The 27,201-nt window shown below is 40.7% G+C and overlaps 2 protein-coding genes across 10 annotated transcripts in view; both read left to right on the top strand.

Annotated features, from left to right (window-relative positions):
* itsn1 (intersectin 1 (SH3 domain protein)) overlaps positions 1-15,341 on the top strand; it is a 44,313-nt gene extending 28,972 nt beyond the window's left edge. For all 8 annotated transcript variants that reach the window (XM_027278137.1, XM_027278142.1, XM_027278141.1 and 5 more), the window contains 15 exons: positions 5,834-5,955; positions 6,929-7,035; positions 7,552-7,653; positions 7,756-7,837; positions 7,951-8,049; positions 8,143-8,226; positions 9,486-9,569; positions 9,655-9,786; positions 9,879-9,959; positions 10,658-10,779; positions 11,048-11,130; positions 11,211-11,294; positions 11,409-11,473; positions 11,851-11,959; positions 12,037-15,341. In XM_027278137.1, the coding sequence (XP_027133938.1) occupies positions 5,834-5,955; positions 6,929-7,035; positions 7,552-7,653; positions 7,756-7,837; positions 7,951-8,049; positions 8,143-8,226; positions 9,486-9,569; positions 9,655-9,786; positions 9,879-9,959; positions 10,658-10,779; positions 11,048-11,130; positions 11,211-11,294; positions 11,409-11,473; positions 11,851-11,959; positions 12,037-12,185 (1,505 nt within the window). In that variant the 3' untranslated portion in view covers positions 12,186-15,341. The remainder of the gene's footprint in view (positions 1-5,833; positions 5,956-6,928; positions 7,036-7,551; positions 7,654-7,755; positions 7,838-7,950; positions 8,050-8,142; positions 8,227-9,485; positions 9,570-9,654; positions 9,787-9,878; positions 9,960-10,657; positions 10,780-11,047; positions 11,131-11,210; positions 11,295-11,408; positions 11,474-11,850; positions 11,960-12,036) is intronic.
* Positions 15,342-17,091: 1,750 nt separating this feature from the next.
* LOC104925592 (uncharacterized) lies at positions 17,092-24,816 on the top strand. Of its 2 annotated transcripts, XM_027278144.1 has the most exons (9): positions 17,092-17,285; positions 17,379-17,425; positions 18,228-18,327; positions 18,672-18,767; positions 19,209-22,202; positions 22,303-22,458; positions 23,007-23,067; positions 23,612-23,736; positions 24,484-24,816. In XM_027278144.1, exons 2-9 carry the CDS (start codon positions 17,381-17,383, stop codon positions 24,510-24,512), a joined length of 3,606 nt encoding a protein of 1,201 aa, XP_027133945.1. In that variant the 5' UTR covers positions 17,092-17,285; positions 17,379-17,380; the 3' UTR covers positions 24,513-24,816. The 2 variants fall into 2 exon arrangements, with proteins under 2 accessions (XP_027133945.1, XP_027133946.1); XM_027278145.1 differs by having other exon boundaries at positions 17,092-17,425; positions 18,672-18,761.
* Positions 24,817-27,201: the final 2,385 nt, after the last annotated feature.

The raw sequence follows: 27,201 nt of genomic DNA, 5'->3' as shown, positions 1-27,201 counted from the left end.
ACACTCACACACACAACAGTCTCTCCCACACACACACACATACACACACCCCAGAGCCAGGTGTGGAGATGCTGTCCCTCTCTCAGTGTTTGACCCCTGGATTGGTTTGACCTTTTTGACCTTTCACCTTGACACTCCTTTGGGCCTCTTTGATAACCCTCCCAGTCATGCAACACCTCTGGGTGGTGTTTGTGTGTGTTTTGTAACGGTGTGTATGTGCATGCACGTGCGTTTGTGTGTGTGTGTGTTTCCCTTCTTCCTGCATGTGTCCCTTCAGCATGATCCACCATAGACTCAGAGTTTCTAGAGCTGAGTGAAGAGACACAGGCATTAAACTTTGAACAGTGTTGAGCAGCAGAGTCAATATGTCTTTGTGCAGCAATAAAAATGATAAAAACATCGATGTGATTCTAATTGGCCCCAAATCCATTAAGTGGATAAAAATACTATATTCTAATTAACAGCACAGCTGTAGGCGGATCAGGGTCGACGATAACATACGTAAAGTGTCGTTATATGCAGACGATGTGCTCTTCTATTTAGTTGAACCTGCAACAATGATCACGTATTTAAAGGACCTGATCTCCACATGTGGATATTTCTCAGGATGTGAAGTTGACATAGACAGAACGATGTCAGTTTAAGACTGCACTGCGCACACACAGGTGTGGCCATATTATCATTTATTTACTTTTAGTGACATCGTGTCATAATCATAGTATAATATCATGAGATTGTTTTACAGAATTCATTATTTAAAGTTTATTATTCGTAATAAATGATAAAAATAAGAGTTAAGAGGTTGATGTAATGTGTGATTAAATATTGATTTATGATTTCAGTCTTATCGTCCAGCTCTGGCTGCAAACTTACAGGTTGAATATAAAATAAATAATTTTTCAATTTCATATAAACATAGAAATTGACTTTCCTTGTCACGTTGGTGACTGATTGTTAAATCAGTCCCTAGAAGGCTAAAATACAAAACACACGTTTCCGACGAATATCTGCATTATCGCAGTGTAATTTGAGTGTTTCATAAATTGAGTATATTCTTAATTTGATGAATGGAAAGTATCTTTTTGGTTATAAATTCAGAGCAGTTTGTTCTCTGCTGGTTTTCTTGTTGAACATCGCTGGTCGACATTAACTGGATTAGTTTTAATCATGGCGAGTAAGAAAAAACAGCCAGACGAAGAGCTGCATTCAGACACGTCACGTCTGTATTTATAAATCAGTCAAACGGAGGAAATAAGAAATTGCAGCATAAAATTACAGAAATATTTTAGCCACTAGAGAGCACTGACGAGTTTGTTTTATGTCCTGTTCTTTCAATTTATCATATTTACCAAAAATAAAGTACAAAGAATATCCGGCCTCAGATTTCTAATATGTCCTGACCCTCAGTCTGCAGACAGAAGCTCTGTCACGCCGCCTGCTGCCGCGCCGCTCGCTCTACATCCTCTGTTTCTATGCCCGGTTAGACCACACCTCCACACTCTGTCTTGCTGCACGCTCCACCCACCTAGCACCTGATTGGTTGTTGTTGTTGTTGTTGTTGTTTTGTTTAGTTGTTTTTGTTGATGTTGTTGTTGTCGTCCTCTCTCTAGGATCATATCATTACCCAGAACCCCCCTCTCCTCAAAGCCCTCAAAGAGACCCACTAGGCCACTCAACCAATGGGACACAGCAGCAAGAGGTCACATGACCCGGATATGGCGACTCTCCACCAATAGAAGCCAGAGAGAGAGAGACAGACAGACAGACACACAGACAGACTGTAACGTTTAAACGCCCAGTGGTGGCGAGAACTCTGTCTATGCATGGCTCTGACTGGACTTGGCCAAACTCTGTTTATCTAAGGCTCTGGCTCCAAACAGCACTGTTCAACAGGAGGGAGATCAATAGTCAGGACTCCTCTCCTCCCCCCCAACCTCCAACTTTCCTCCTCTTCCTTCTTCTTCTTCTTCTTCTTCTTCTTCTTCTTCTCTGCTCCTCCTTTTCTTCTTCTTCTCCTCCTCCTCTCTCTGTGTCATCAGTCGGTTATTTTTAAAATAGGAGGGTAGGAGGAGGAGGAGGAGAGACTATTGAGCTCCTTTCACCCCAGATTGGACTGATGAACATGTTTTGACTGGATCACAGTGACTGTATACACACACACACACACACATGCACACACACACACTCACACACATGTCCACACACACACACACATTAACAATACACCCACACACACACACCATCCTAGCCTGGTGAAGTGGATAGTGGGTCATTTTGTGGCTTTATGGGAGATCCAGTAGTTCAGCTCATCTCCCCCCTCCCCTCCTCTCCCTCCTTATTTTTATTATTATTATTTTTTTACTACTCTGCTCCATTGGTTCAGCAGCTTCATTCACCTGTCAGTCAAAAGCGCTGGCTCCACCCACCCCCTCACTAACCCCCTCCCCTCCCCTCCCACAGCTTCACAGAAAGACCCACTATCTGCAGGAGGACAAGTCTCAATGTTAAAGTCTCCTCTCCTCTCTTTTTTTTATTTCCACCTCGCTTCACCTCCTTCACCTTCTCCTCAATGCCAAAGACTCCTCCCTTCTTCTCTTCCCTCCCCTCCTCCTCCTCCTCCTCCTCCCTCAAAACGAGATGAAGTAATGCAGAGGAGAGGAAACGAGGCAGTATTGAGATGCGTTCCACAGCAGTCGAGCGCTAAGTTTCAACCCAGGTTGCCGCTCCCGCCTCTGTTTCTTTTTGTTTTTTTCCAGTTTCTGTCTTTCTCTGCTTAGGGAAGGAGGGAAGGAGGCATAGGAGGGAGCGAGCAGCTGGAATGGGACTCAGCCTCGTAGCTCAGGGCTAAAAAATGGAAAGCCATGCTGTTGTAACCGCTTAGCATACGAGCTAACACAAATAACACACATACACACATGCACATGGTACAGAGAGTTTGGAGTATGCACATGACCGAACAGTATAAACACACACACACACACACACACACACACACACACACACACAGTGACGATGTTTTTATCCGTAGTAGTTTAACATTCTGAAAATGTATTAACTTTAAATGATCCGTTCTGTGTTCTGTTGTTGTTCCTGTTGTTTACATGTTTATTGTTTTGTCTGTTGCTATGATGATGATGATGATGATGATGAGATGCTGTCACACTGACCCGGTTGATGGACACTGACATCACACACACACACACATAGATTTGGTACTAAATATGTAGGGGTGGGACGATTTGTCACAACAACAACAAAAGAAAAAAAAAAGAAACATGCTCACGTCCGTCGTCAGATATAAATCATTCCAGTTAAAGAAACGTTTGAACATTTTGGGGAATTATCTGTCTTCTCAGCTGGAAGCATTTGGAAACAGCTGACACGAGTGTGTGACTCTGTTTTAAAGGTGCCGGGTTGTTTCACAGACCGACAAGAGAGCGGCATCGATCTCGTCATCTCGAATAATAATTTTCCCCAAAAATTTCAAACGGTTCCTTTTTAAATAGCTCAGCTGTTTTTAAGTTGTGGCTCAATTTCACAAACTCGTGATATGTTTTGAAGTAATTTGAGCTTTACCTCCTTGAATTTTCCACACTGTGACGCAACTTTTTCAAAGTATTTTTTTAGCTCTTTGTGGCCACACGTCATGCACAAAGCTCCCCCTCCCCCACGCAGAATCATTTCACCCCTACAGAATATTAAGGAAGGGACAGTGACCTGTGAAACTTTACATATCCCGGACGCCTACTCTTGACTTAGTCCCCCGTTAAATGCCATTAGCTCACAGCGTATGTTTTCCAAGTCATCAAAGCTTCGTATGTTTCATATTTTATCATATCTTTATTACTGATTCACCAGGTCTGCGTGGAGGGATAGAGACTGACGAACCGACTGGTAGAGCAACAGCATAGCCTCACTTTCAGATAATATATATATATACTGTACAGTTACCATGGTTTCCATTTACCACAGCAACATCCTTCTATTTGTTCCCATAGCAACAGACTGGTATTATAGTGGTTGCCATATCTGTTTTTTTTTGTTTGTTTTTGTTTATCCAGATGACAGTATTGTGATTTTAATGTTTACCCTCAGAAACACAAACAATCAATGAAATGATTATTGAACTACGCAACTTTTTATACAACGAGCAATAGAGTTGTTATTATTATTATTATTATAATTATTAACCTTGCTTGGATCCCATTGGCTCCTCAGTGTGTCAGTATTGGAGGTCTCTGATTGGGTGATAAGTCAAAGACCATTGGTCCTGAAATAATCCGAGGCCGGAGGCCCGAATTTGGGTCGCCGGTTGGTTTGTTTTGGGTCCGCCAGAGGACAGAAATCTGATTTTGTCAATCTGGTAACCGATTGGTCGAGACTTGTCACAGTCAGAGGGAGTATTTTAGGGTTAGAACAAAGACCCGCCTAGACCAGAGCCGTTCTCCACACTAGCTGGGTCGATGTTGCACTTTTGTCATAATCCATCTCTGCCCGTTAATTATTTTTTGTCTCTGTTAGCATTAAATTGAAATCATGGGGACTCGCAGCAGCCACAGCCCGAGCTAGAAACTTTTAACACGTGTGTCTTTTACCATTTTTAACACGAACACACGCTTTACTCACCTCCGCTCTGAAGCACGGCTCTGGTCTAAGTCTGGTTTAAAAGAATAAAAAATAATTAAAAGCTCTGTATGATCTATACTTAATCTAATGAATGGTAATGGTTGGTGTTCATGTGGATATAAATGGCAACTCTTGATGAATGGACGGATGGATTTAACAGCCAGGCCAAATGTAACCAGACTGCACTGTCGGTGTCGGTGCGCGCATGAATGAGTGAGCGAGCGAGTGGACGATATATAAAAGCATGAATGAAGCAATTTTATGGACATGAATGGGGTCAGATGGACACACACACACACACAGAGGATGAAAAGGATACTTGAATGAATGAATGAAATGTCAGCGCAGCGCGGAGAGTAAGGAAAAAAGAAAATGTCCTGAGGTTTTATTGGTGGAGATCTTTTTTTGTTTTTGATGAAGCGGTGAATCTGACTGGTCCTGATGATGATTAAACGCTCTGAGACAGACTGCACCTGACTGGCCTCGTTACTCACACACACACACACACACACACACACACACACACACACCGTGTAATGTACAAGTATCATGAGGAAGTTTCCTGATAACATCTGTAAATAAAACATTGAATTTTACGCCCATGAGCCTGTCGTCGTAACCGTTTTTCTAACGTGTATTCACACAATACATTTCCCCTTTTTTATACATTAGTTTATAAATAATTATTTATATTACTTATATGATATAACACTGAATCAAATGACTACATCTAATGTGCCTGCAGTGGCAAACGCTGGCAAAAAAGTTATACATCAGGGCTAGTTGTTCTGTCCCACAGTGACCAAAAGTGATTCATGGTAGTCCAGATAAATCTGTCTTGAATACAACTTTGGTCCAAAAGGACAGAACAACTAGCAGGCTAAAGATTTTGGGATGATTCCACAGCAGCTCTGAGTTGATTTAATTAAGCACTGACCTTAAATCAAGTTATCAAAGTCACATTTCTTTAAAAATACTCTGTCTACAGTCAAACGAAGCTTCCTCCTGTGCATATTCATGTAAATATTCCAAAACACTCCTCCAGATCGTACCACTGTTAGTCCCTCTGCCTGTTTGTTGATCTCAGGTATGTATTTTGTTGCTAATGCATTAATACAGGTATGAAAGGTTATTTTTTTTTCTTCTGTGTGTCAGGATGTTTGATTGACAGCTGCACGTGTCTGTGTGTGTGACGTTTGTGTTTCAGGGTGCGCTGACCTCCATCTGCTCGACATGCTGAGTCCCATGGAGAGGAAGAGGCAGGGCTACATCCACGAGCTGATCGTCACCGAGGAGAACTACGTCAACGACCTGCAGCTCGTCACGGAGGTAAATGCACAGACGCATGGCAAATCAAATCAGGCAGTAGTTCTTCTTTTTAGGTTTTTGTGCTGAGTCACAGCAGAGTATTCATTGGCAAAGATGGCACAGGATGCTCTAAATCTTTTTATTCTATGCCATGAATTAAACAAATGAAAGCGAAGACCGAGAATCGACATGAAGCTTGAAATACTATATATTATCATAGGACTTCAGAAGAATCAAAGGACTTTGCACTATACAATATGCACTATGCAATAATACAAAGCAAAGTACGTACATACAGAAGACGGTGACTGCAGTGCAGGACAGAAAGGAAGCTTGGAAAAAAATTCAACTGTAAGAAATGACATGATTGCACAAACAATGTGGGCTCAAACAGTAGTGAAAAATAAAGAGGGACAGAAAACGGAAACAAATCTATGAACAGAAGAAGCATCTTGAAAGATTTGTGTCCTAAAGGCTGGCACGGAAGATTTCAACGTTGGAGGAGCTCTGAAGTTTATTTTCAAACTTGTTGTCTTGCTGTCAGACAGTACAGTGAATGGAAATCATGATTTCTGTCTATCTGAATAACACAAACTACGTCCACAATCAGCAGATATTTAGTGAAACAGCTATTTGTGGCCTCTCTCGTCCCTTTTTTTGACAAATCTAACTGAAGCTGTTGAACTCATTTTACAGCATGTCTGTAAATTTAGGCTCGTATTTTCTCCTGGTTATGTCTTGCTCATTATCATAGCTGCCTGTGTGCACATTAACGGTACAGAGAGCAGCTTTAACTTGAACTTTATAACCAAAAACTATAAGTTAGATTCAGACACACCTCCCACAAGAAGACATCATCCTTTAGTAGTAAACAACATGTACCATAGTGAGATTTTAAGCTTTTCATGCAAAATTTGATACACATTAGAAATATGTAGTAACCTCTCTCTGTGTGTGTGTGTGTGTGTGTGTGTGTGTGTGTGTGTGTGTTTAGATCTTCCACAAACCTCTGCTGGAGTGCGAGCTGCTGACGGAGAAGGAGGTGGCCATGATCTTCGTCAACTGGAAGGAGCTCATCATGTGCAACATAAAACTGCTCAAGTAAAGAGAAGCACACCGGACACACACACACACACCGGGCTTACACACTCGCACAGAACAAACAGTAGATTTTGTTGAGGACATTTGCATCTGATACGCGTCGCAAACAACGAGACGAAGAGCCGCTGGCTTTCATTTGAATTTCAAAGATAAACATCAGCCTGGACGCGGCTTTGCCTCGCAAAGTCGAGCTGCTTTGAATGATGATCGTAGCTGGAAAACAAATGTGTGTCCTCATTCATGCACATAAAAACTCAAAGAAATAAAGGCATCAGACAACACAGACGTCTTATACAATGAGGCCCAAACTCATCTTCACTTACTGAGGAGACTGAGGTCTGTTGGAGTGTGCAGACTAATGCATCTGCAATATTTTGTGCAGTGATCTGAGAGAGTGAGAGACAGGAAAAGAGTAAACAAACTGCTCTGGACTCCAGATATGATACTATACATAAACTTACAAAAAAATATGCACATCACTGAGCTCTCATCACGTGCCTCTCTTCCCCCCTGCAGGGCTCTCAGAGTGAGGAAGAAGATGTCAGGTGATCGGATGCCGGTGAAGATGATTGGCGACATCCTGACCAACCAGCTGCCTCACATGCAGCCGTACATCAGGTTCTGTCTGAGCTCCTTTTAATCTTTGAATCAGTCGGGAAGCGACAGCTGATGTGAGTTTGTTTTGGGGTTTTTTTAACGTGAATGTTTTTCTGCCTTCAGATTCTGTTCGTGCCAGCTGAACGGAGCCACGCTGATTCAGCAGAAAACGGACGACAACCCTGAGATCAAAGACTTCCTGAAGGTATAAAAATCCACACACACTTCATGCTCAGCAAACACATTGTTTAACTCAGTGAGATTACAGTTCACCTCCGTCCAGTATGAACAGTTCTCCTCGTGCTGTCTCTCCATCAGAGGTTAGCCATGGATCCCAGGTGTAAGGGAATGCCTCTGTCCAGCTTCCTGCTCAAGCCCATGCAGAGAGTCACGCGCTACCCGCTCATTATCAAGAACGTACGTACGGCACACAGACACATTCAAAGAGACGCATTAAGACTTTAACTCGCAACATTCAACATCTTTCTTTCTGTGTTTCTCTGACTGTAGATCTTAGAAAACACTCCAGAGTCACATCCGGACCACAGCCACCTGAAAGCTGCTCTGGAGAAAGCAGAGGAGCTTTGCTCACAGGTAAACACACCTTGTTGAGCCGCATTTTGTAATAAACGTCCAAAATGTAATAACTTTTTCATTTCATTTTGTAATAAAGCCGCATTTTGTAATAAACTGCCCCAACGCATTTTGTAATAAATTTTGCCGCATTATGTAATAAGTTATTACATTTTGACAAGATTATTACCAAATGCAAAAAATCTGCAATTTACATAATATTCTCTGTTAATGCAACCTTTGAATAGTGTACTGATAGTAATTGCTACTAGGCTAATACAGTGATACTAATAATAGGCCTAGCTTTTACAAATACTTTAAATTAAAATAAAATACAATTAACAAACAAATAAACTATGCTTTAGAATTGTTATTACATAATGCACCATGTTATTACATTTCCTAGAAAATAAAAAAGTTGCAAGTGCATTGTGTAATGCAAAATGCAGCAGTTTATTACAAAATGAAATGAAAAAGTTATTACATTTTGGATGTTTATTACAAAATGCACCGTTATTACAAAATGCGGCTCAACACACCTCAACAGAAAATGGAGTTGATGGTTGTAACGACACAGACGACACAGTGTAAACATCAGAATATAACTTTTTATTCATCTGATTAACCGGCTTTATCGAGGCTGGTGTTGTGGAATTTTCCCCTTCGTGTGAACAATGTGGTTCTGATGGTCTAATGTTTTTTCTAATTAAGACTTCCATGTTGGTGGTTTATTACATAATGCACCAAATTATTACATTTTCTTGATTAACACTCGCATTTTGTAATTACTGATGCAATATGTAACAACTTATTACAAAATGCAGCAGATTACATTATTACATAATGGGGTGTTAGCACAGCTGTACTCAGCATCAAGCATGTTAATGTCGAGCTAGATCTATTTGTTTTTTGATTCCCAGCTCTTGGAACACCAGGAGACAGTGTAGAAGTAATCTATCCTGATTTAAATGACTGTAGTATTGCGAGTACACCTTCCTGATATCAACAACAAACTGCAAACTATGTATGTTTATTATAAAGTTTTAGTTCAGCACTAACTGCTTCAGTTATTCATTCATATCCTACTTGACCGAACTTGACCTTCATCTTCCTTTATGTTCCGATTTTCTTTTGAAACATAACCTCAAACTCACATATGTATATTTTTTATTTTACAATCCTTGTTTCATGTGCAAACAAGTAAAAAAGAATAAAATAAACACTCACGCACACGAAGGCGTCCGGAAACTGACTGCACGATGTGATTTTGTGTTTTTCAGGTGAACGAGGGCGTCAGGGAGAAGGAGAACTCTGATCGCCTGGAGTGGATTCAAGCTCACGTCCAGTGTGAAGGCTTGTCTGAGGTAACAAGCTGCACTGAACACACAGATATTAAGCTCATGTTTATCCGTACAGTTCAATGATCATAAACCTTTTTTTTTCTTTCAGCAACTCGTGTTTAACTCCGTCACCAACTGTCTCGGCCCCAGGAAGTTCCTCCACAGCGGGAAGTTGTTTAAAGCCAAGAGCAGCAAGGAGCTCTACGGCTTCCTGTTCAATGACTTCCTGCTGCTGACGCAGGTGAGGCCCGGCCTTCCTCTGGCTGTCTCTGTGACTCTGTGTGTCTGTCCTGTTTCTAAATCCATCTTCCTCTCTGTGCCCCTTCCTCACAGGTAACCAAACCTTTGGGCTCGTCAGGCTCGGACAAAGTGTTCTCCTCGAAAACGCACCTGCAGTATCGCATGTACAAGACGGTAAGATATATAATAAATCCACTGCTGTTTCAACAGGGTCCTTATTTGTTTATTTTTTGAAATGTACTAATGTATTAGGTGTGAATTTATTGTTTTAATTGAATGTGTGCTTTATTGTATCTTTCTGTATTCAGTCTACTTTCTTTGGATCAGACAGCTGCTTTCAATCTGTCTGTGTAAACTCCATCAGCCCCTGACAAATAAACTATGAATACATAAATAAAAATGGGATATTAGTAGCTTGTTGGTCCCTTTTCCTGCATGCCGTACAGCTGAGACATCAGGACTGCAATGTCATGTGACTTTACTGCAACATCCTAATTCTTGTACTGCACATCTGTGCATCGTGTACACAGGAGGTCAAATAGTATTTGCAATTCAGGGTTGTAGAGGAAAACTTCTTTTTTCTGATCCATTCTTCCCGACCTGAAACGAAGAGCGGCGCTTAAATAATTTTACTAAGGAGTTCAGCATAATGCCGCCTGACAGCCTCTTTTATCCGTCATGTATCGTTTCCAAAACTTGCAATGTCAATATTCACACAGAAAAAAAACAAACATTGTTTTTGGTGGATTGTTGCCAACTTTGTTAAATCGGTTTAAAATATCTCCACACGCACACGTATTTGAAGTGGAGTAGTAAATGTGCATCACCCCTCTACAGGACTCAGAATAACTGAGCTTTCTCGTCTCTTTCAGCCAATCTTCCTAAATGAAGTGTTAGTGAAGCTGCCAACAGACCCGTCAGGAGATGAACCTCTGTTCCACATCTCTCACATAGACAGAGTTTACACGCTCCGAGCCGAGAGTATCAATGAGAGGTAAAGTAAACACATGCAGACGTGTGTAGTACATACAGCGGCATTCAGAGCCTCCGCTACAAGTCCTGCATTCAAAATGTTACGTAAGTATTATGAAGAAAATGTACATTAAGCATCAAAAGTAAAAGCACGTATTGTCCTACTACTGCTGCTTTAATGTTTACGTTACATTTAAGAAGTAGGAGAATGTAAGAAGAAGAAGAACTTGTCTTATTTCTTAGTTTCGGTCATTATTCTAAGGTGCTTTGTGTTTATTTTGTTCACGCAGGACGGCGTGGGTTCAGAAAATCAAAGCCGCTTCAGAACTCTTCATCGAGACAGAGAAGAAGAAGAGGGAGAAGGCGTATCTAGGTATGTCTCCTAAATGTTTTGTTAAAGCTCATAATCAGATTTTTCCAAGATCGAACTAACAAATACTCTCCGCGTCTCAGTGCGTTCTCAGAGGGCTACAGGTATCGGCAGACTGATGGTCAACATTGTGGAGGGGATTGAACTCAAACCCTGTCGCTCCCATGGTATGAACCCACTCTTTTTTCGGTGTCTGTATGTGGTAGAACAAGCTGTTCCTTAACATTCAGAGAACATTAGCCGTCTAAGTAGATAATTATCTTGTTTGTCTGTATTTCCAGGAAAAAGTAACCCATACTGTGAGGTAACCATGGGTTCACAGTGCCATATCACAAAAACATTACAGGTATGACACATTCTGTTTTCTATTTCGCTTTTTTACATTGTGGATTAGAGATGAAGAGATGTTTGCAGGGGTTTATTTATGTTTCTTTTCCATCTTGTCCTTTGTGAGCTTCCTTTAGAGACCAATACGAGAATCAAATGTGTGAATTTAACTTATATATAAATAGAAATCAGGAGAAGAACCTATTTTATAACGACAAAAGTCTGTTCTCTCTTTGTCCACGTCTCTTGTGCAATTATCCTCCCGTTCGCTGATGATGTTTTATCATTCAGTAAGAATAAAGAGCTCGCTCTCACGAAAAAGAGGTGAGATCCATTATAATCTGTAAATAGCTTCAACACGCCGCATGTTTCTTTTTTCCCGTCATCTCTTTGTAGGACACATTAAACCCGAAGTGGAACTCCAATTGTCAGTTTTTTATAAAGGACCTGGAACAGGACGTCCTCTGTGTCACTGTGTTTGAACGAGACCAATTCTCACCTGACGGTCAGTAATCATCGAAAAACTTTCTTTTTCTCGTAGAGAGAAAATGAAATTTTCTGACGTTCATTCTTCCTCCTCAGACTTCCTGGGCAGGACAGAGATCCGGTTGGCTGAAATAAAGAAGGACCAGGGCTCTAAAGGACCAATCACGAAGCGGTTACTGCTCCACGAGGTTCCCACAGGAGAGATCGTGGTCAGGCTGGACCTCCAGCTCTTTGAAGAACCGTAAAAAAACACCTGGACAAGACTTCACTGGACTGGATTTGGACTATAAGAGAGATGATTTGGACCCAACAGTTGGGCTGGGTTAGGCTGGACTGGAAGACTGGAATGGTTTCTTAGTCTGATCAGGTTCAGTTTCTTTCGGTGTGGATTCAGCTCCGTTTGCAACATTTGCTTCTTTAATTAAAAAACTAAATATTTAGTGAATTAGGAGCCAAAAAACTGCCCCAGGCCCCACAACCTTAGAGACTCCAATAGCCCTAGATTCACCGTGTGTCAGTTTCTTGTTGGTAATTTGAATAATTTGGAAATGTGCAGCACTGTTAAGCAATATAAACTGTTCCCCATCGTTACTCTATCTTGTAGCCCTGTTTTGTGTCAAGATTGAGTTGTAACTCTTTATTATTTTAGTTTATATTGTGCTCAGTTGGTGCATTTTCCTAAAAATTACCACAAACTAACTGACATACAGATAACCTGAGCTGTGTGACTGTACAGCCCAAACAAAACAGGCTTGATCCATCCTTGAGAGGACACAATAACACACAAATATCCATCCATTTATTCATTTTCATCCGTTTATCTGGGGTTGGGTCACGGTGGCAGCAGGTTTAGCAACACGTCGCTCTCCCCAGCAATGCATTCTAGCTTCTCCTGTGGGATCCTGAGGCGTTCCCAGGCTAGCTGGGCTATATAAGTCCCTCCAGCAGGTTCTGGGCCGGCATTGATAAAATCTTAGTCATCTGCAAAGTATTAGGTCTTATTAGTGAATATTTGGAAACAGTTCTGCAGACAGCAGAGGGCGATGTGAACAACTTCCCTCCTTTCCAAACAACGACGATCTTATTTTCTGACATATCAAGTTTTTAGATCAGTATTCAACCTAAAGTCAGACATCTGCATATAATCTGCGCCATAAACATCTTAATTTTGTTTACAGATCGGTACTGCAATAAGATTTCGAAGGCAAAGACACCCCGTATGAATCATGTACCACAAAGGAATGAAAATCATGTTTCTGTTCCAGTCCAGTCTAGTCCTGGTCCTCCTTCAAGTCTAGTCCAGTCTCAGTCCAGTTCTCTTTGAGATCAGCCGGGTCTTTACTGTTTCCTCTATCTCTGCTTCATCAGACAGTCTCACAGACACTCCAGTGACAATCCCAACCCTCCTTCTTAATCCCGACAAACCCAAACCCCTGTGTGGATGTGTTTGTGTGCGAGTGTGTACGAGTGAATGAATGACTGTGTGTATGTGAGTGTCATGGCGGACAGGCTAATTAAAGGTACGGTTAAGTGTTTTTTTTAATCTTTTAAGTCAGATCAACTGTTCAGGCTTGTAGCGTTGAGGTACTGCATGTAAAGGGACCATGTCATTTTGGATTTCTCGACGTCCACTGAACACTTGCCACGTTATCTCAGAAAGTGCTAAATATGTACAGGTTTAATGAGAAATGCGAACGATTCTAATAAGCTGAAAAATATAGAAAGATTTTACCCCCGATATATGACAAGTGTCCAGTGTAAATAAATTACAGACATGCCAAGACGTCCCTTACACACGTGTGTGGATTATAATAATGCTGAAAACGATGTGGTTGAATTTAAACGGAGGTACTGTAAAGAAGAATGTCTTAATTTGTCTTATTTTTTAATGTCGGACGAACACGGGGGTCGTAGTTTTTAGGTGATTTGTGTCACACATCTAACCTCTGTCGTTATGTTGCTGCTGTGTGGAGCTGTCACAGTGGCCGTCACTATGCAGGGGAGTAAAAAAAAATAAAAATAAATCCTGATAGAGTCAGGAGGCCCCCTCGAACATGCTAGGTACTGCAAACACCATGTATTTTATCCTAATATAAACACAGCCTTTTAGATCGTTTCCACACTCTAACCCTGAGGAAGATCAGTGTAGAAATAACTTTTACTGTGCGATAGCACTCCCAGCACTTTTAAAACACACACACACACACACACACACACACTGTCGCTGATATTGGAGCACAACATGGCTGATGCGACGGCTGCCTTTTTTGAATAGTCAGAGTAGGAAAAAAAAGAAACATTTAAAGTATAAGACTGGTGCCAACAAATCTTATGAAACACCCAAACAAACAATGTATTCGTCCGTCTCTAGATACTTCAAAAATTCTCTATTGGTTCCTACTGAAGAGGTAAACCTTTTAAAATACCTCACACCTCTGCTTTTTAAACCCGGGTACTGTAATTTTAAAGTAAACCTTGTTGAAGTAGGAAGAATTGGTACTCTAGTGAGTACACTGTAGTACTCCCAGCGCAATGGTGTTTTTTTTTTATGTTTATACTATATGAAAAAAAAGACGATACTTGTTAGTAGGATTTGTTGACAAGAAGAAAATATAGATCATCAGTCCGATCCTTTAAAGGTTTTGCTTCAGATGGACTTCAGCAAATTTGAGACCATCGGCTCTAATAATAGCTGGGTTTGTATCTACTTGATTTTGAAGCATATCATTTTTTAAATTTATTCCCTTTGTCAACAAAACATCAACGCACAAACTCAGGAGTTACTCCGAAGGCAGCGTCGATCTTCTTTCTTAACCTGAGTATTCAAACTGGTCGGCCACATCAGCCCAAGTTGGACAGACGATGTCGCCCGTTCGTTCGCTCAGCAGTAGTTGTAGATATGTTCGTTAGCTGGCCGCTCGGCCAGTTAGTTAAGTGTAAGTTAGTGATTTTAATTTAATGCCACGGTTACTGAATTACACACTGAGACAACCAATAGTTACCTTAGTGACCAGCCACTGTCCAATCAGAAGTCAGCGAGGCTCAGCCGGTTGCAGCAGCTTGACTGTGGAGGAAGGTGTGAACAAATGTTTGTGTTTCCCCAGACTGAAGCTGATGATGATGATGATGATGATGATGAATGATGAATTTGTCTTACCCCCCTGTACTGTTAGTACCCCCTCTCCCCATCCTCTCCACACTGTACTGAAACTAACCTAATTCAGTTTGAACCCGTTCTTACTGTCTACCTTCCAGGTTGTGTATAATACTACTGCTATTTGAGAGTTAATATATGAGCGCTATGGGGGGCGATAGAGACAGCCTGCTGTTAATTATCACTGTAGAAGATGATGTACGTTGTTGTCTTTCAATGTTCAGAATAAACTTCAGTTGGACCAAGACTAAAAGACGCCTGTGTTGTTGGTTTCTTTGACTCGTCGTGAGATGATAACTTTGTTGATTTCTATGGGAACCTTGGACAAATCCTTCAAATTAAACAATTTTAGAAGGACTAATTATTCTCTGATTGAACCACTGGGTCACATGAACAAACATCCAGACTTTCTATTGTATTTTATTGTTTTGTTTTGATAGGAACAATCTATACAGTGACCCTAACCCTTAACTTGCAAGTCAACAACTTTGCTACAACAGCCAAGACATAGCAGCCAGTTAGTATTACTGACTAGTCCAACAGCAGTCAGCCCAGCTCGGCATCTGTCTTTCAGCCTTTTGAGCCAACGACTAAAATTCAGTTCCAGATTTCTAATTTTCTTATTTTAGCTCGGGTTCTGGCATGACACCCGCTCCACTCCGCATTCCCCTGGGTGAAAACCAGCTCTGAAAACCTACACTCCGCATTCCCCTGGGTGAAAACCAGCTCTGAAAACCTACTCGTGGGCCAGTTTCACCAAAATCTGTGAAATAGTCGGTGGTGTGAGCACCATTTTAAAGTTGCACAATGTTGCGGGCCAGTTTGAGTGACATGGTATGTGAACCCTGCAGCCCTCCCAGCTAAAAAAGAGACTCAGGCTGCTTTGAACCAAGCAGCAGCAGCTCGAGTCAGGATTAACTGACAAACACAGTCTGTTTGTGAACACACTCCTCTCCCAACCTTTTTTACTTCAATGTGGAAACTGTCCCTGTCCTGTCAGGGTGATTTCCACAACTCAGACTGAAGTGTGAAGGGGAAGTGTTGTGCTGGCACATGCAGCGAAAGGGGGCGTTGTCTCTTGTTTGAAACATGTTTGGTCAAAGCAGACACATTCAGACACGATTAGCTAGGGGTTCCTTCAAAATAAAAGCATATCGCCTGGATCGGGTTTATTTAGTTTATTGATATAGAGTGGTGAGATGTAACCACATTTACTCACTGACTTTACACAATTACAAGTTTAAGACAACTTAACTTGAGTATTGCATTTTATTTAACTTTATAAATCTAGAAATATTTTTTTTTTAACTTTTCGTCTGATTCAGATGAAAATGATCTAATAATATAATAGTATCATGCTGACAGTAGACACCTTTTGTTGCTAATACTTCTGTACTTTCAGTGCAATCATAACAGAGTATTTTTACACTGTGTATATAGTTGGAGTACTGCTGATATATTAATTAACTGAGGTGCGACTGTAAGCATTTTTACCATGATATTACCATGATTTATCAGCTGGTATTTATATATCACATTATTGGGGAAACTTCAAACAGATTTATGGAAATTTGGAGCACAGTGTACTCTCAGAATTAATTGAAATAATAATAATAATAATAATAATTATTATTATTATTATTAACAGTCACTCATTTAGATAGATTAACTCAATAGCAACAATAGTTATGGTAATAATAATAATAAGTGAAGTGATAATAAGTAGTAGTAGTATAATTAAGTTCAATATTTCCCTCTGGATTATTATTATTATTATTATTATTATTATTATTATTATTGTTATTATCGTTATATTATTTTTATTGTTGTTGTTGCTGTTATTATTGTTATTATTATTATTATATGATTATTATTATTGTGGGAGAGAGTATCTGAGAAATACAGTTGAGTGGTAACAGGACAGATTTGTCGTTGAGGCTTTTATTTTGATAGCGCTGACGGGGAACCCGTTCTTCTTGGTGTGTCGGTGTTGACTTTATTGTTTGGAGGTTTTAAGTAGAGAGCTTAACATTATGTAACTGTAACGTTAACGCTGGAAAACCACGCACAGGACGGCTCCACTAAAACATTTTCATCAGCTGCTGTACACATAAAATATTCCTGTGTGTGTCCAAAGGGATTAAAGCAGAGACGCTGCCATGCTGGAGGACAGACAGCTTCAGGACATTCAGTACTTTCACAGGGCGACCTGACATTCCTGCACAACATTACCAAAGAAATGCAAACTACAGTCTGACAGAAGTCTGTTTATATTGAAACACAGGCATGGCTGCTGCTTTGTTCAGAAGAGGAACAGGCTTGTGTGTAAGAGTGAGTCAAATATTTCTGTTTCCATACTTTCATTATACAGTGGTGGAAAGTAATCAAGTACAATGTCATTTTCTCAGTACTATATATTGTAGTTTTTTCCCTCCCTCCAATACATTTAGTCACTTTAGAGATTCATAAAACAAAATATAATCAACAAATAAAGGTATTATTATGGTAGATTAGGCTTCACAGCAGTAAATAAAAATAACTTCACATAGATTAATACATCTAAAAATATATTTTACATTATTCTAACATGATTCTGTGTATTAGTACTTTTACTTTTAGTATTTTTATGTGTTATACTTATAGTACTTTTACCTAAGTTGAATGCATGACTTTTGCTTGTAACAGAGTATTTCTACCATGTGGTATTACTACTTTTACTTGCTGCTGATTATATACCACTTACACTTTTAAATTAAATTAACTAATTAAATATAGACACAAATAAAGTATTAAATATGGTGAATATTTAAAGGTCCAGTGTGTAACTTCTACTGAGAGAGTATGGCAGAAATAGATAATATAGAATAGAGATGAGAGTTTCACAGCACATGCATGGGTAGGGGAGAGTGAGGCAAGGGTTGTTCAGTTGGTTGCAGTCTGCAAACTCACCACTAGATGCCACTAAATCCCACACGTGTTTACTGACACTCAAACTCTGGGTATCTGCAGCTGTCAAATGTTAATGTACATTTCTCTCAAAGCAAACACCTTCAATGACTGACTGAGAAACCTTTCAGGTTCCAAGATAATATTTGTGTTTGTGTTTGTGTTTGTTGTGTGTGTGTGTTTCCAGTGTATTCACAGGGAGTTGTGCAGAATGATATGGAGGCCACAAACAGCGTTTTTCAGCTCCAAGGCATCAGACAGAAAGCAACCACGCAGAACACACATCAGTAAGACAAACACACACCTTCTCACTTTACTAAAAGTCATAGCGGAAAAGTAAGAGCGGTAACTAGAGGCGTGAGAAAAGATATGCTGCCATGTAAACATAACGTCCTTGGTTAACACAAATAAGAAAAAGCAAATGAGAAACTGTTTGTGAAGCCTGACAGGATTGGCTGTCAGCCTGTTAAACACCTGAAAGGTTGTGGTACTTGATGTGAAAATAGTATAAAATTTCAATATTTCAATGAAGCTACTTAGAAATGTCGTCCTAAGCAAACATCTCAGGTATTTCCAGACGTGCTCTGCTGAGGTGGTTTTGTTCTCAGTCTGTATTTTCTTTTACTGACAGAGAAAGCCAAGCCTCAGCCAGCATTGGATGTCGCTAAACTCCTGGAGCAACTCTTCTCCCAACGCAGGCCGGGCACAGCGCCTCCTGATGGTAAAGGTCAGCAGGATATTAGAATAAAGTCTCTGTAACCTCTGCACACAACTGCTTTCCAGATTTTTGCTTTTCTGTCAGTACCACAGGTGACAGTAATGTGAACCTACAGAAAGAGCTGGTTCAGACGCCAGGTGTTAATATAGAATACATTATAGGAAATATGCAGAACACTGTGTTAAACTAGGTTATGTTCATTTTCTGTAACAACATGGACAGAAACATAAGGGAATACCATCGAGACATTAGAAAGCCTGCTCTGGAGTTATCTGAAGGACAGTTATTTCTACTCGTTGAGTTAACAGACAGTTAATTAATTGAATCCTTCAAACGCTGATTTGCTCTGCTTGTTTCTACCATGTCTGTGCTGAGTGGTTTTAATTACTACCCCCCTCCATGTCCTTAACATCCTCGTTTTTTCCTCTTACTCTTCCCCTCCCCTCACAGCTCGACCAACCAAAGGCTCCTCCATGCCTACCAAACCTCCTACCATCTCCTCAAAGGTCTCCACCTCAAATGTTCCTTCTTTGTTAAAGACAGAGACTGCTGCTTCTAGTGTTCCCCAGAAGACTACATCTACTTTTAATGCTGCACCTCTATCCCCTCAACCAAAATCAGCATCTTCAACAAACCCAAAGACTTCCTCTGAAACACCACAGCAGTACCCTCATGATTTAATTCAGGGATTTGCAGCTGACAGTGTTTCCAGTGTGACTCTAACCAGCACAGCACCTGCATCATTAGGACCAGAAGCAGCTGCAATAGGAGGACAAACCTCGACTGAAGCAGTAGAAACCAATGTAGAAACAGCTACAGAGCCAGTTGAACTCAAAACTGACACAGTGCTACCCTTATCAGCTGCTATAGTAGAACCCTCAATAGAAACTACAACAGAATTACCAGTAGAGCCTATCATGTCAACACTAGAAGGTAGAGCTGCTGTTGTTGAAGGTCCAGTAGAGCCTACAGTAGATGTTCCAGCTGAGGACGTACAAACCAAAGGCACAGACTCAGGAATGGTTGACATCTTACAAACTGCCAAAGTAGAACCCTCAATAGAAACTACAACAGAATTACCGGTAGAGCCTTTCATCTCTCATGTGGAAACACTAGAAGGTAGAGCTGCTGTTGTTGAAGGTCCAGTAGAGCCTACAGTAGATGTTCCAGCTGAGGATGGACAAACCAAAGGCACAGACTCCGGAGTGGTTGATATCTTACAAACTGCCAAAGTAGAACCCTCAATAGAAACTACAACAGAATTACCGGTAGAGCCTTTCATCTCTCATGTGGAAACACTAGAAGGTAGACCTGCTATTGTTGAAGGTCCAGTAGAGCCTACAGTAGATGTTCCAGCTGAGGACGTACAAACCCAAGGGACAGACTCCGGAGTGGTCGATATCTTACAAACTGCCAAAGTAGAACCCTCAATAGAAACTACAACAGAATTACCAGTAGAGCCTTTCATCTCTCATGTGGAAACACTAAAAGGTGAAGGTGCTATTGTTGAAGGTCCAGTAGAGCCTACAGTAGATGTTCCAGCTGAGGATGTACAAACCAAAGGCACAGACTCAGGAGTGGTCGATATCTTACAAACTGCCAAAGTAGAACCCTCAATAGAAACTACAACAGAATTACCAGTAGAGCCTTTCATCTCTCATGTGGAAACCCTAGAAGGTAGAGCTGCTATTGTTGAAGGTCCAGTAGAGCCTACAGTAGATGTTCCAGCTGAGGACGTACAAACCAAAGGCACAGACTCCGGAGTGGTCGATATCTTACAAACTGCCAAAGAAGAACCATTAATAGAAACTGCAATAGATTTACAAGTAGAGATCAGCCATGTTCCTCTGGAAACACTAGAGAGTAGAGCTGCTGATGTTGTGGGTCCAGTAGAGCCTACGATAGACGTCACAGTAGAAGCAGCAGCTGAAAGCACAAACTCAGGAGTGGCTGACATTTCACACACTGCATCAGTAGAACTCTTGTTAGAGACTACAGTTGAACCACCAGTAGATGCAACAGTAGATGCTCTTGCAATACAAACCAACAGCACAGACTCAGGAGTGGTTACAGTCGTTATACACAGTGCCAAAGATGAACCTTTGATAGAAACTACAATTGAAGCAGCGGTGGAGGCCAGCACCTTGCCTCTCGAGAGTGGAGCTGTTGTTTCTAAAGGTCCAGTAGAGCCTACAATAGATAAAGAAGCAGCTGACAACCTCTCACACACTGCCTTAGTCCAAGATGTGCAAGAATCTGCACCCTTACCCTTAACAAATGAAGCAGAGTCAACCTTAGGAAGTGTTGCCTTGGAGGAAGGAGTGAACAGGTCTGAACAAATGACTTTAGAGTCTGTAACACTTCATGTAGTTAGGGGTCTAGTAGGGTCTTTAAAAACCCAAGAACTCCTCCAAACAAAAGATGCTCTTGATGAAGAAGCGGAAAAACAGCTACAGGAGTTGTTAGTCCAGACAGGGACTGAAGCTGAATACAAAGCTGCAGCTGAAACTGGGAGTTCAAGTGAGGATGAGAGTGAAGATCTAACTAAAGCTCTTTCAAAATGGATCTCTCTGTCCGAAGATCTTCAAGAGTTAGAAGGAGAAAGCGCCACATTAGTGACGGAGCATCTCTGTCACGTTCCTGCAGTGCTTTCCAAAACCCCCACCGTTGTAGAAACAAGTTCAACCTCTGATCCAGCTGTGGTAGCAAATGGAGAGTCTATGCAAGTGGAGGAGAAGGGAACCGAAGCAGAAGCCATGTCACTGGAATCAATAACTTTAGCAAAAGTGAAGGCTGAAGTTGGAGGTCTTGAAGCTGAAGTTCTGCTAGAAACAAGTAATGCACTTGAGAAAGAAGCCGAGGCACTAGCAAAAGAGGAGAAGATGGAAGTTAAGACCACAATAGAAGACGTTGAGGTTTTTGAGGACACAACAGAGGCTGACATTTTAGCATTAGATTCCATCTCTGAAGCTACAGAAGCAATAGAAGCTGAGACATCCATTATAATGGAGGCCATGTTCGGCTCTGAGCAAGGACCGAGGCAGCCACCTGACACTTTACTTGTGGTTCAGACAGAGGACTCCAGGGAGCAGGAAGGGACATTGGAGGCCATGACTCTTGAGTCTGTGACTCTGGCTGAAGTTGAAGCCTCTTTGGGAACTCTGGAGAACGAGTCTCTGAGTGAAACCACAGATTATCTAGAGAAAGAAGCTGAAATCTTTGCTGAAGAGAAGAGGATGGAGATAGATGATGGGGTGGCATCGGAAGAGATGGCCGAGGCTCCAAAGATTGAGTCTTTGTTTCTCCCTGAAGATGATGCTCTGTCTGAAGCACTGCAGACAGACACACTGATGGGGGAGCTTCTCTTTTCTATTCCTGGGCACGTTACGGGAGTAACAGAAGACCCGATTGGTCAGGAAGTTGTGAGAATGGATATTTTGGATGGTAAGTTTGACTCCTGGTAGTGGTGGAAGAGGTAATAGTACAGTTATTTGTCTTCTTGCTAAGACCCTCATCTGTCCCATTTCTGGGTTTTTTACTACAGCAACAGTTGCCACTGGGTCTATTGATGTTGATTCAGCGACTGCAGTGACAGATGATTTTCCAGCATCTCCTGCTGTGAAGGAGGTGCTGCTGGGACAGGATGAGGGAGCCCAGACTGCAGCCTTGGGAAATGAAGATGTTAAAGGGACACACACAGGTGAATACACATGCAGATACGTACATAGTTGCAGGGCATATTGGGCAGTTCTGCAGCGTACGAATTACGGCAAACACCCACTGCAGGAAGTATTGTGATCACGTTCAGGTATGAAGGTGTACAGTAAAGTTGGGATGATGGATGAGTGTGTCGCGTATCCTATAATTGCTTCCTGTTTCAGACCACCAATCTTTCCCTTAATGGTTCAGCATGCTTGGGCCGAGCTAGGTCAACCATGTCAAAAGAGCTTTGTGTGTCTTTGTAGTCTCAATGTGATAATTATTCTATGCACACACTTATTCAATCAAAAAGTGATTGTTGGATTCATAAAGTTAGAGACATGTTTTGCAGCCTGACGTAGGGGCCAACACGTATGTTTTTAAGCACGTTGAGGTCTTTTCTTAGTCGCCTGTTCCACTTAAACTTTTTCTATAGTTTACTTCCTAGCTATGGGACTGAATGGAATCTGGCATTTTGCAGAATTGTCTAATATCAGCATTGTCTGGTGGTCGGGCTTTAACAGTAGTGTTTTCATGTGTTTTTTACAGATTTAGATCCAGTACAGAGACTCTTCCTGGAGAAGATCAAAGAATACGACAACATGCGCAGGTGAAGAGACAAAAGAGGTTTCCTCTTATATCCAATAAGAAAACTCCCCTGGAGGTCCATGCTGCTGGACTCCTAAAGTGTGTAAATGTTGCCTGCCTTCCAAAACCGAGCTGGGAGCTGAAGGCTGTGGCTTTTATTCTACTTTTGGAGACTACAGTAACTACAAGTAACCCTGCATTCTGAGAGCGCAGTGTTCTATTAGATTAATATTAGAATTTTATCTAGGTCTATTCTGTAAAAGATATAATGAATCTTAAAGGGGGTTCTGGATATATGATGGTTACATTTTAACACATACTGGAATGAATGTGTGCCCTATGTTTACTAGGGCTGCAACTAATGATTATTTTTTTTTGATTAGTCAATAAGTTGTTTGTTCCAGAAAATAATCATTTCAGCTGTCATGCTAGCAATGCAAGACAAACTCAGAGTTTAAGATGGGACACTGATGGGAAATACAAGATTTAATGTGTAGGAGACATGCTGTGAATGACATGTCATTTCTATTTTCACGTCTCCCATCTTCTTTCACCTCTCCTCTAAGGTTGAGTGGAGGACTGTTGGAGGCGGAGCCAGATTACGTAAAATACCTGTCAGAGGAGACCGCTAAGCTCCAGAGACTTTATGGAGGAGGAGACCTGAGCAACTTCCCCGAGTTCACCTTCACCGGTGAGAGAGGGATGGAGAGAAGAGAGTTCCTATGACTTTATACATGACATTGTGTATAGAGCAGTATCAGCAGATGTATTATAATTGGCATATGTCAGCTGATAAGTTGCAATACAGAAATGCCAAAGATGTGTTTAAAATGGTAAGAGAGAGCTCTGACAATTCTTCAGCTGTAACATCAGGACACATGTTTGTCACAATTCTTTCATAACCAAACAAAGGGAATCTCAGAAGTATTTGTTAGTAATAAAGTAATAAAAAAATGATTAGCAGATGGCATATTGCTATCTGATTGTGTAAACTCTGAAATATGAATTGGTATTGGTTTCAGAAATCCAGTAAACATCTGGCTCTAATATCAAGCTAAGCCAGTCAGTCCCCAAGATGCACATCACGTCTGATAGAGTTGGCTACAGTCACACAACTTTGGAGTGGTTAAGGTCTCCATGGCAACATAGTGAATCTGACTGATGAACATAATGCAGTTTTTCATGGGGGGGGTGCGAGGAAAGAAAAATATTTAAAGACATCACAATGATGCCGCTTCATCTACCTTGTTTGCCTCATTATGGTTGATAATCCAATTCTTTATGGAGATTATAAATCGTATTTTTTACCTCTGGAACATGATGTTTCAGCTTTATAGCAGCTGATTTTAACCGCACAGACTCATTAACTATGTGCGCCGACAAAATAAAACTATATTCACAAATTTATGGTAAATTACTTCTGCTGTTTTCTCCTTAGAGCCCGAAATGGACCAGGACTCCAAATGATCCATGACGCTCTACCTCCTACTCTTTATGCCCTCTTCTCCTTAGGCCTGTCCTCTCTGACTTCCTCCTCCATTACCTCCTCATTTTACTACATGAGAGGATGTAGAGAGAGGGAGAGAAGAAACACAGGAAGCGTGTGATTATTATGCCATTAAAATGTATTCCTGGTTGTTTGTTTGTGCCGTGCAATAATGATAGCAACACATTTATTTCATAAAAAGCTGCACTTTGAAAAGAGTCTTCTGTACTCTGATGTTAAAGATGTGTGTGTATGTGTGTGTTTGTGTAAAATGCAATTAAAGCAAGTCAGAATAAACAGCAGGTGGTGCTGTCATCTCTCTTTCCATGCCTCACACTCTTTTATTTCTCTCTCTTTTACCTGTATTTCTAGCTATAGTTACATTATATATACATATGCTATATGTACATGCACTCTGTGGTGTACTCTGTCTCTCTCGCCATCACTGCTGGCTGTGTTGTGTGGTGGTGACAGAGGCAGTCTTTGCCAAGTCAGATCCCCCCCCTCAGTCACGACTTCGTGATAGAGATGATGTGAGTCACAACCACGCAAACACACACACAGTGAGAAAAAAAATCAAAAAGCAACTGAGTGCAGCCCCAAACTACATCCTAAAAAATGCAAAAAATAAGCATTGTGTTTTATTTTGGCAAGAAAAAATACAATTATTAGTAATTATTTAATGTTAAACAACTGGTAAAATAATTAGGCTATGTAAAGTGGAGCATTAGGAGCATAGGAATAGAGCAAAATAGAGAAGAGCTGTCAGTTACATTTATTTATTTCCAGTAGTGATGAGTCGGTCATGAACGAGCTGGTTCAAAGAGCCGGCTCTTTTAAGTGAACGATGGGAGCCGGCTCCGGTGCGTGTGCTGCTGAGTGATAGTAGAAAAAGAAGACGCAGCATTTGGACACATTTGAAACATTTTAAAAACAAAAAAGGCAATTAATGCAGAATTTTGCAAAGTCAAGTTGTCATATTGAGCAGGGTCCACAAACAACCTTCACAGACACACAACTGTGCATTCAACAGTCAATAGCCGTCCTTTTTTTAATAGTTTTTATAGGTGTTTCTATTCGCTGTGTGTAGTAGAGTGGTTCTACAAACACGTTCATGCCTGCGGTTTCAGAGTTACAAGTAAACGCAATGAAAACAATGGGATACAGCAATTTATTGATATTTGAACGTGTAATTTTTTACTTTTGAATACTTCAGTACAAAGGATGTACAGTCGACCTCGCTATAATGCGGTTCATTTTTTGCGGACTCGCTGTCTCTGAGATTTTTTTAGTATAATTTTGCATGCTTTTTTTACAGCGTACTGTACAGTATAACCGCACGTGTTCTGCGTCCTGATTAACTAAGGGAGTACTGTACAAAATGCGTGTAAAAAGGTGTATAAAAGTGTTTGGTTTTACGGCCTTAAAACATGTATAATAATTGTAAAACTTACTTCGCGGATTTCGTTTATTGCGGGTTATTTTTTAGAACGTATCCCCCGCGATAAACGAGGGACCACTGTATTGAATATAATCAGAATCAGAATCAGAAATACTTTAATAATCCCAGGGGGAAATGATTTTTGTTACAATACTCAAAAAACAACATATGTAAAAAGTAACTATTAAGAACAATGTGAAACATGTGAAATTATTGTCCGACAACAAAAAGATTTTTTTTAATGTTCAAAAAATAATAGAGCAGTTTGAGGAATGTTTACATGGCAGTCAACAATTCAGTGATATTTGATGTCGAAAATCCACGCGAGCCGGGGGGGGGCAGAGAGACAAGAAACGCAATGAAAACAATGGGAACAGCAATATTGATATTGAACGTGTAATTTACTGAATACTTCAGTACAAAGGATGTACAGTCGTCCCTCGCTATAACGCGGTTAATTTCGGGACTCGCTGTTCGCAGATTTTTTTAGTGTCATTTTGCAGAGGTTTTTTTTACAAGCGTACTGTACAGTATAACCGCAATGTGTTCGCGTCCTGACAACTAAGGGAGTACTGTACAAAATGCGTGTACAAAAATGGTGTATAAAAGTGTGTGGTTGGTGGGTTTACGGCCTTAAAACATGTATAAAAGTAAAAACTTACTTGGCGGATTTCGTTTATTGCGGGTTATTTTTTTAACGTATCCCCCGCGATAAACGAGGGACCACTGTATTGAATAATCAGAATCAGAAATTTATTAATCCCAGGGGGAAATTATTTTTGTTACAATACTCCAGTATACAAACAAACAAAAACAACATATGAACAAGTAACCATATATAAGAACTATATATAAACTTTATTAATATACTTTATTAATCCCTCAATGGGAAATTCTTTTTTCACTCTATATTTTATTTTGACATGCATTTTAACCCAGACACACACATGCAGTACAGGTACAAGGGCTCATAGACATCTCAAATGTGGAGAGAGATGGTGGAGTGATGGGCAGCCCCCCCCAAGAAGCGTCCAGCGAGCAGTTGTGGGGTGCCTTGCTCAAGGGCTTCTTTCTCGGCATGTGCCCAGGAGGTGAACTGGCACCTCTCCAGCTACCAGTCCACCTATAATTTATATATATATATATAGAAAATATATATATATATAATATATAAAGGTATATAAAAGATCAAATTTACAGTTAAATGAGGTGCAACAACTTCAAAGGTG

This window comes from Larimichthys crocea, chromosome III (genome assembly GCF_000972845.2).
Source record: "Larimichthys crocea isolate SSNF chromosome III, L_crocea_2.0, whole genome shotgun sequence".
Lineage (NCBI taxonomy): Eukaryota > Metazoa > Chordata > Actinopteri > Sciaenidae > Larimichthys > Larimichthys crocea.
The sequence above is the reverse complement of the archived record's forward strand: the minus strand, read 5'-3'. Positions and strand labels throughout refer to the sequence as shown.

Bases quoted from the DNA above. Each gene is read 5' to 3' on its own strand.
- LOC104925592 (XM_027278144.1), top strand. From the start codon at position 17,381: ATGGCTGCTGCTTTGTTCAGAAGAGGAACAGGCTTGTGTGTAAGA. The intron at 18,768-19,208 runs GTCAGCAGGATA...CTCCCCTCACAG, and splicing joins AGCGCCTCCTGATGGTAAAG to CTCGACCAACCAAAGGCTCC. The intron at 22,459-23,006 runs GTGAATACACAT...TGTTTTTTACAG, and splicing joins TGTTAAAGGGACACACACAG to ATTTAGATCCAGTACAGAGA.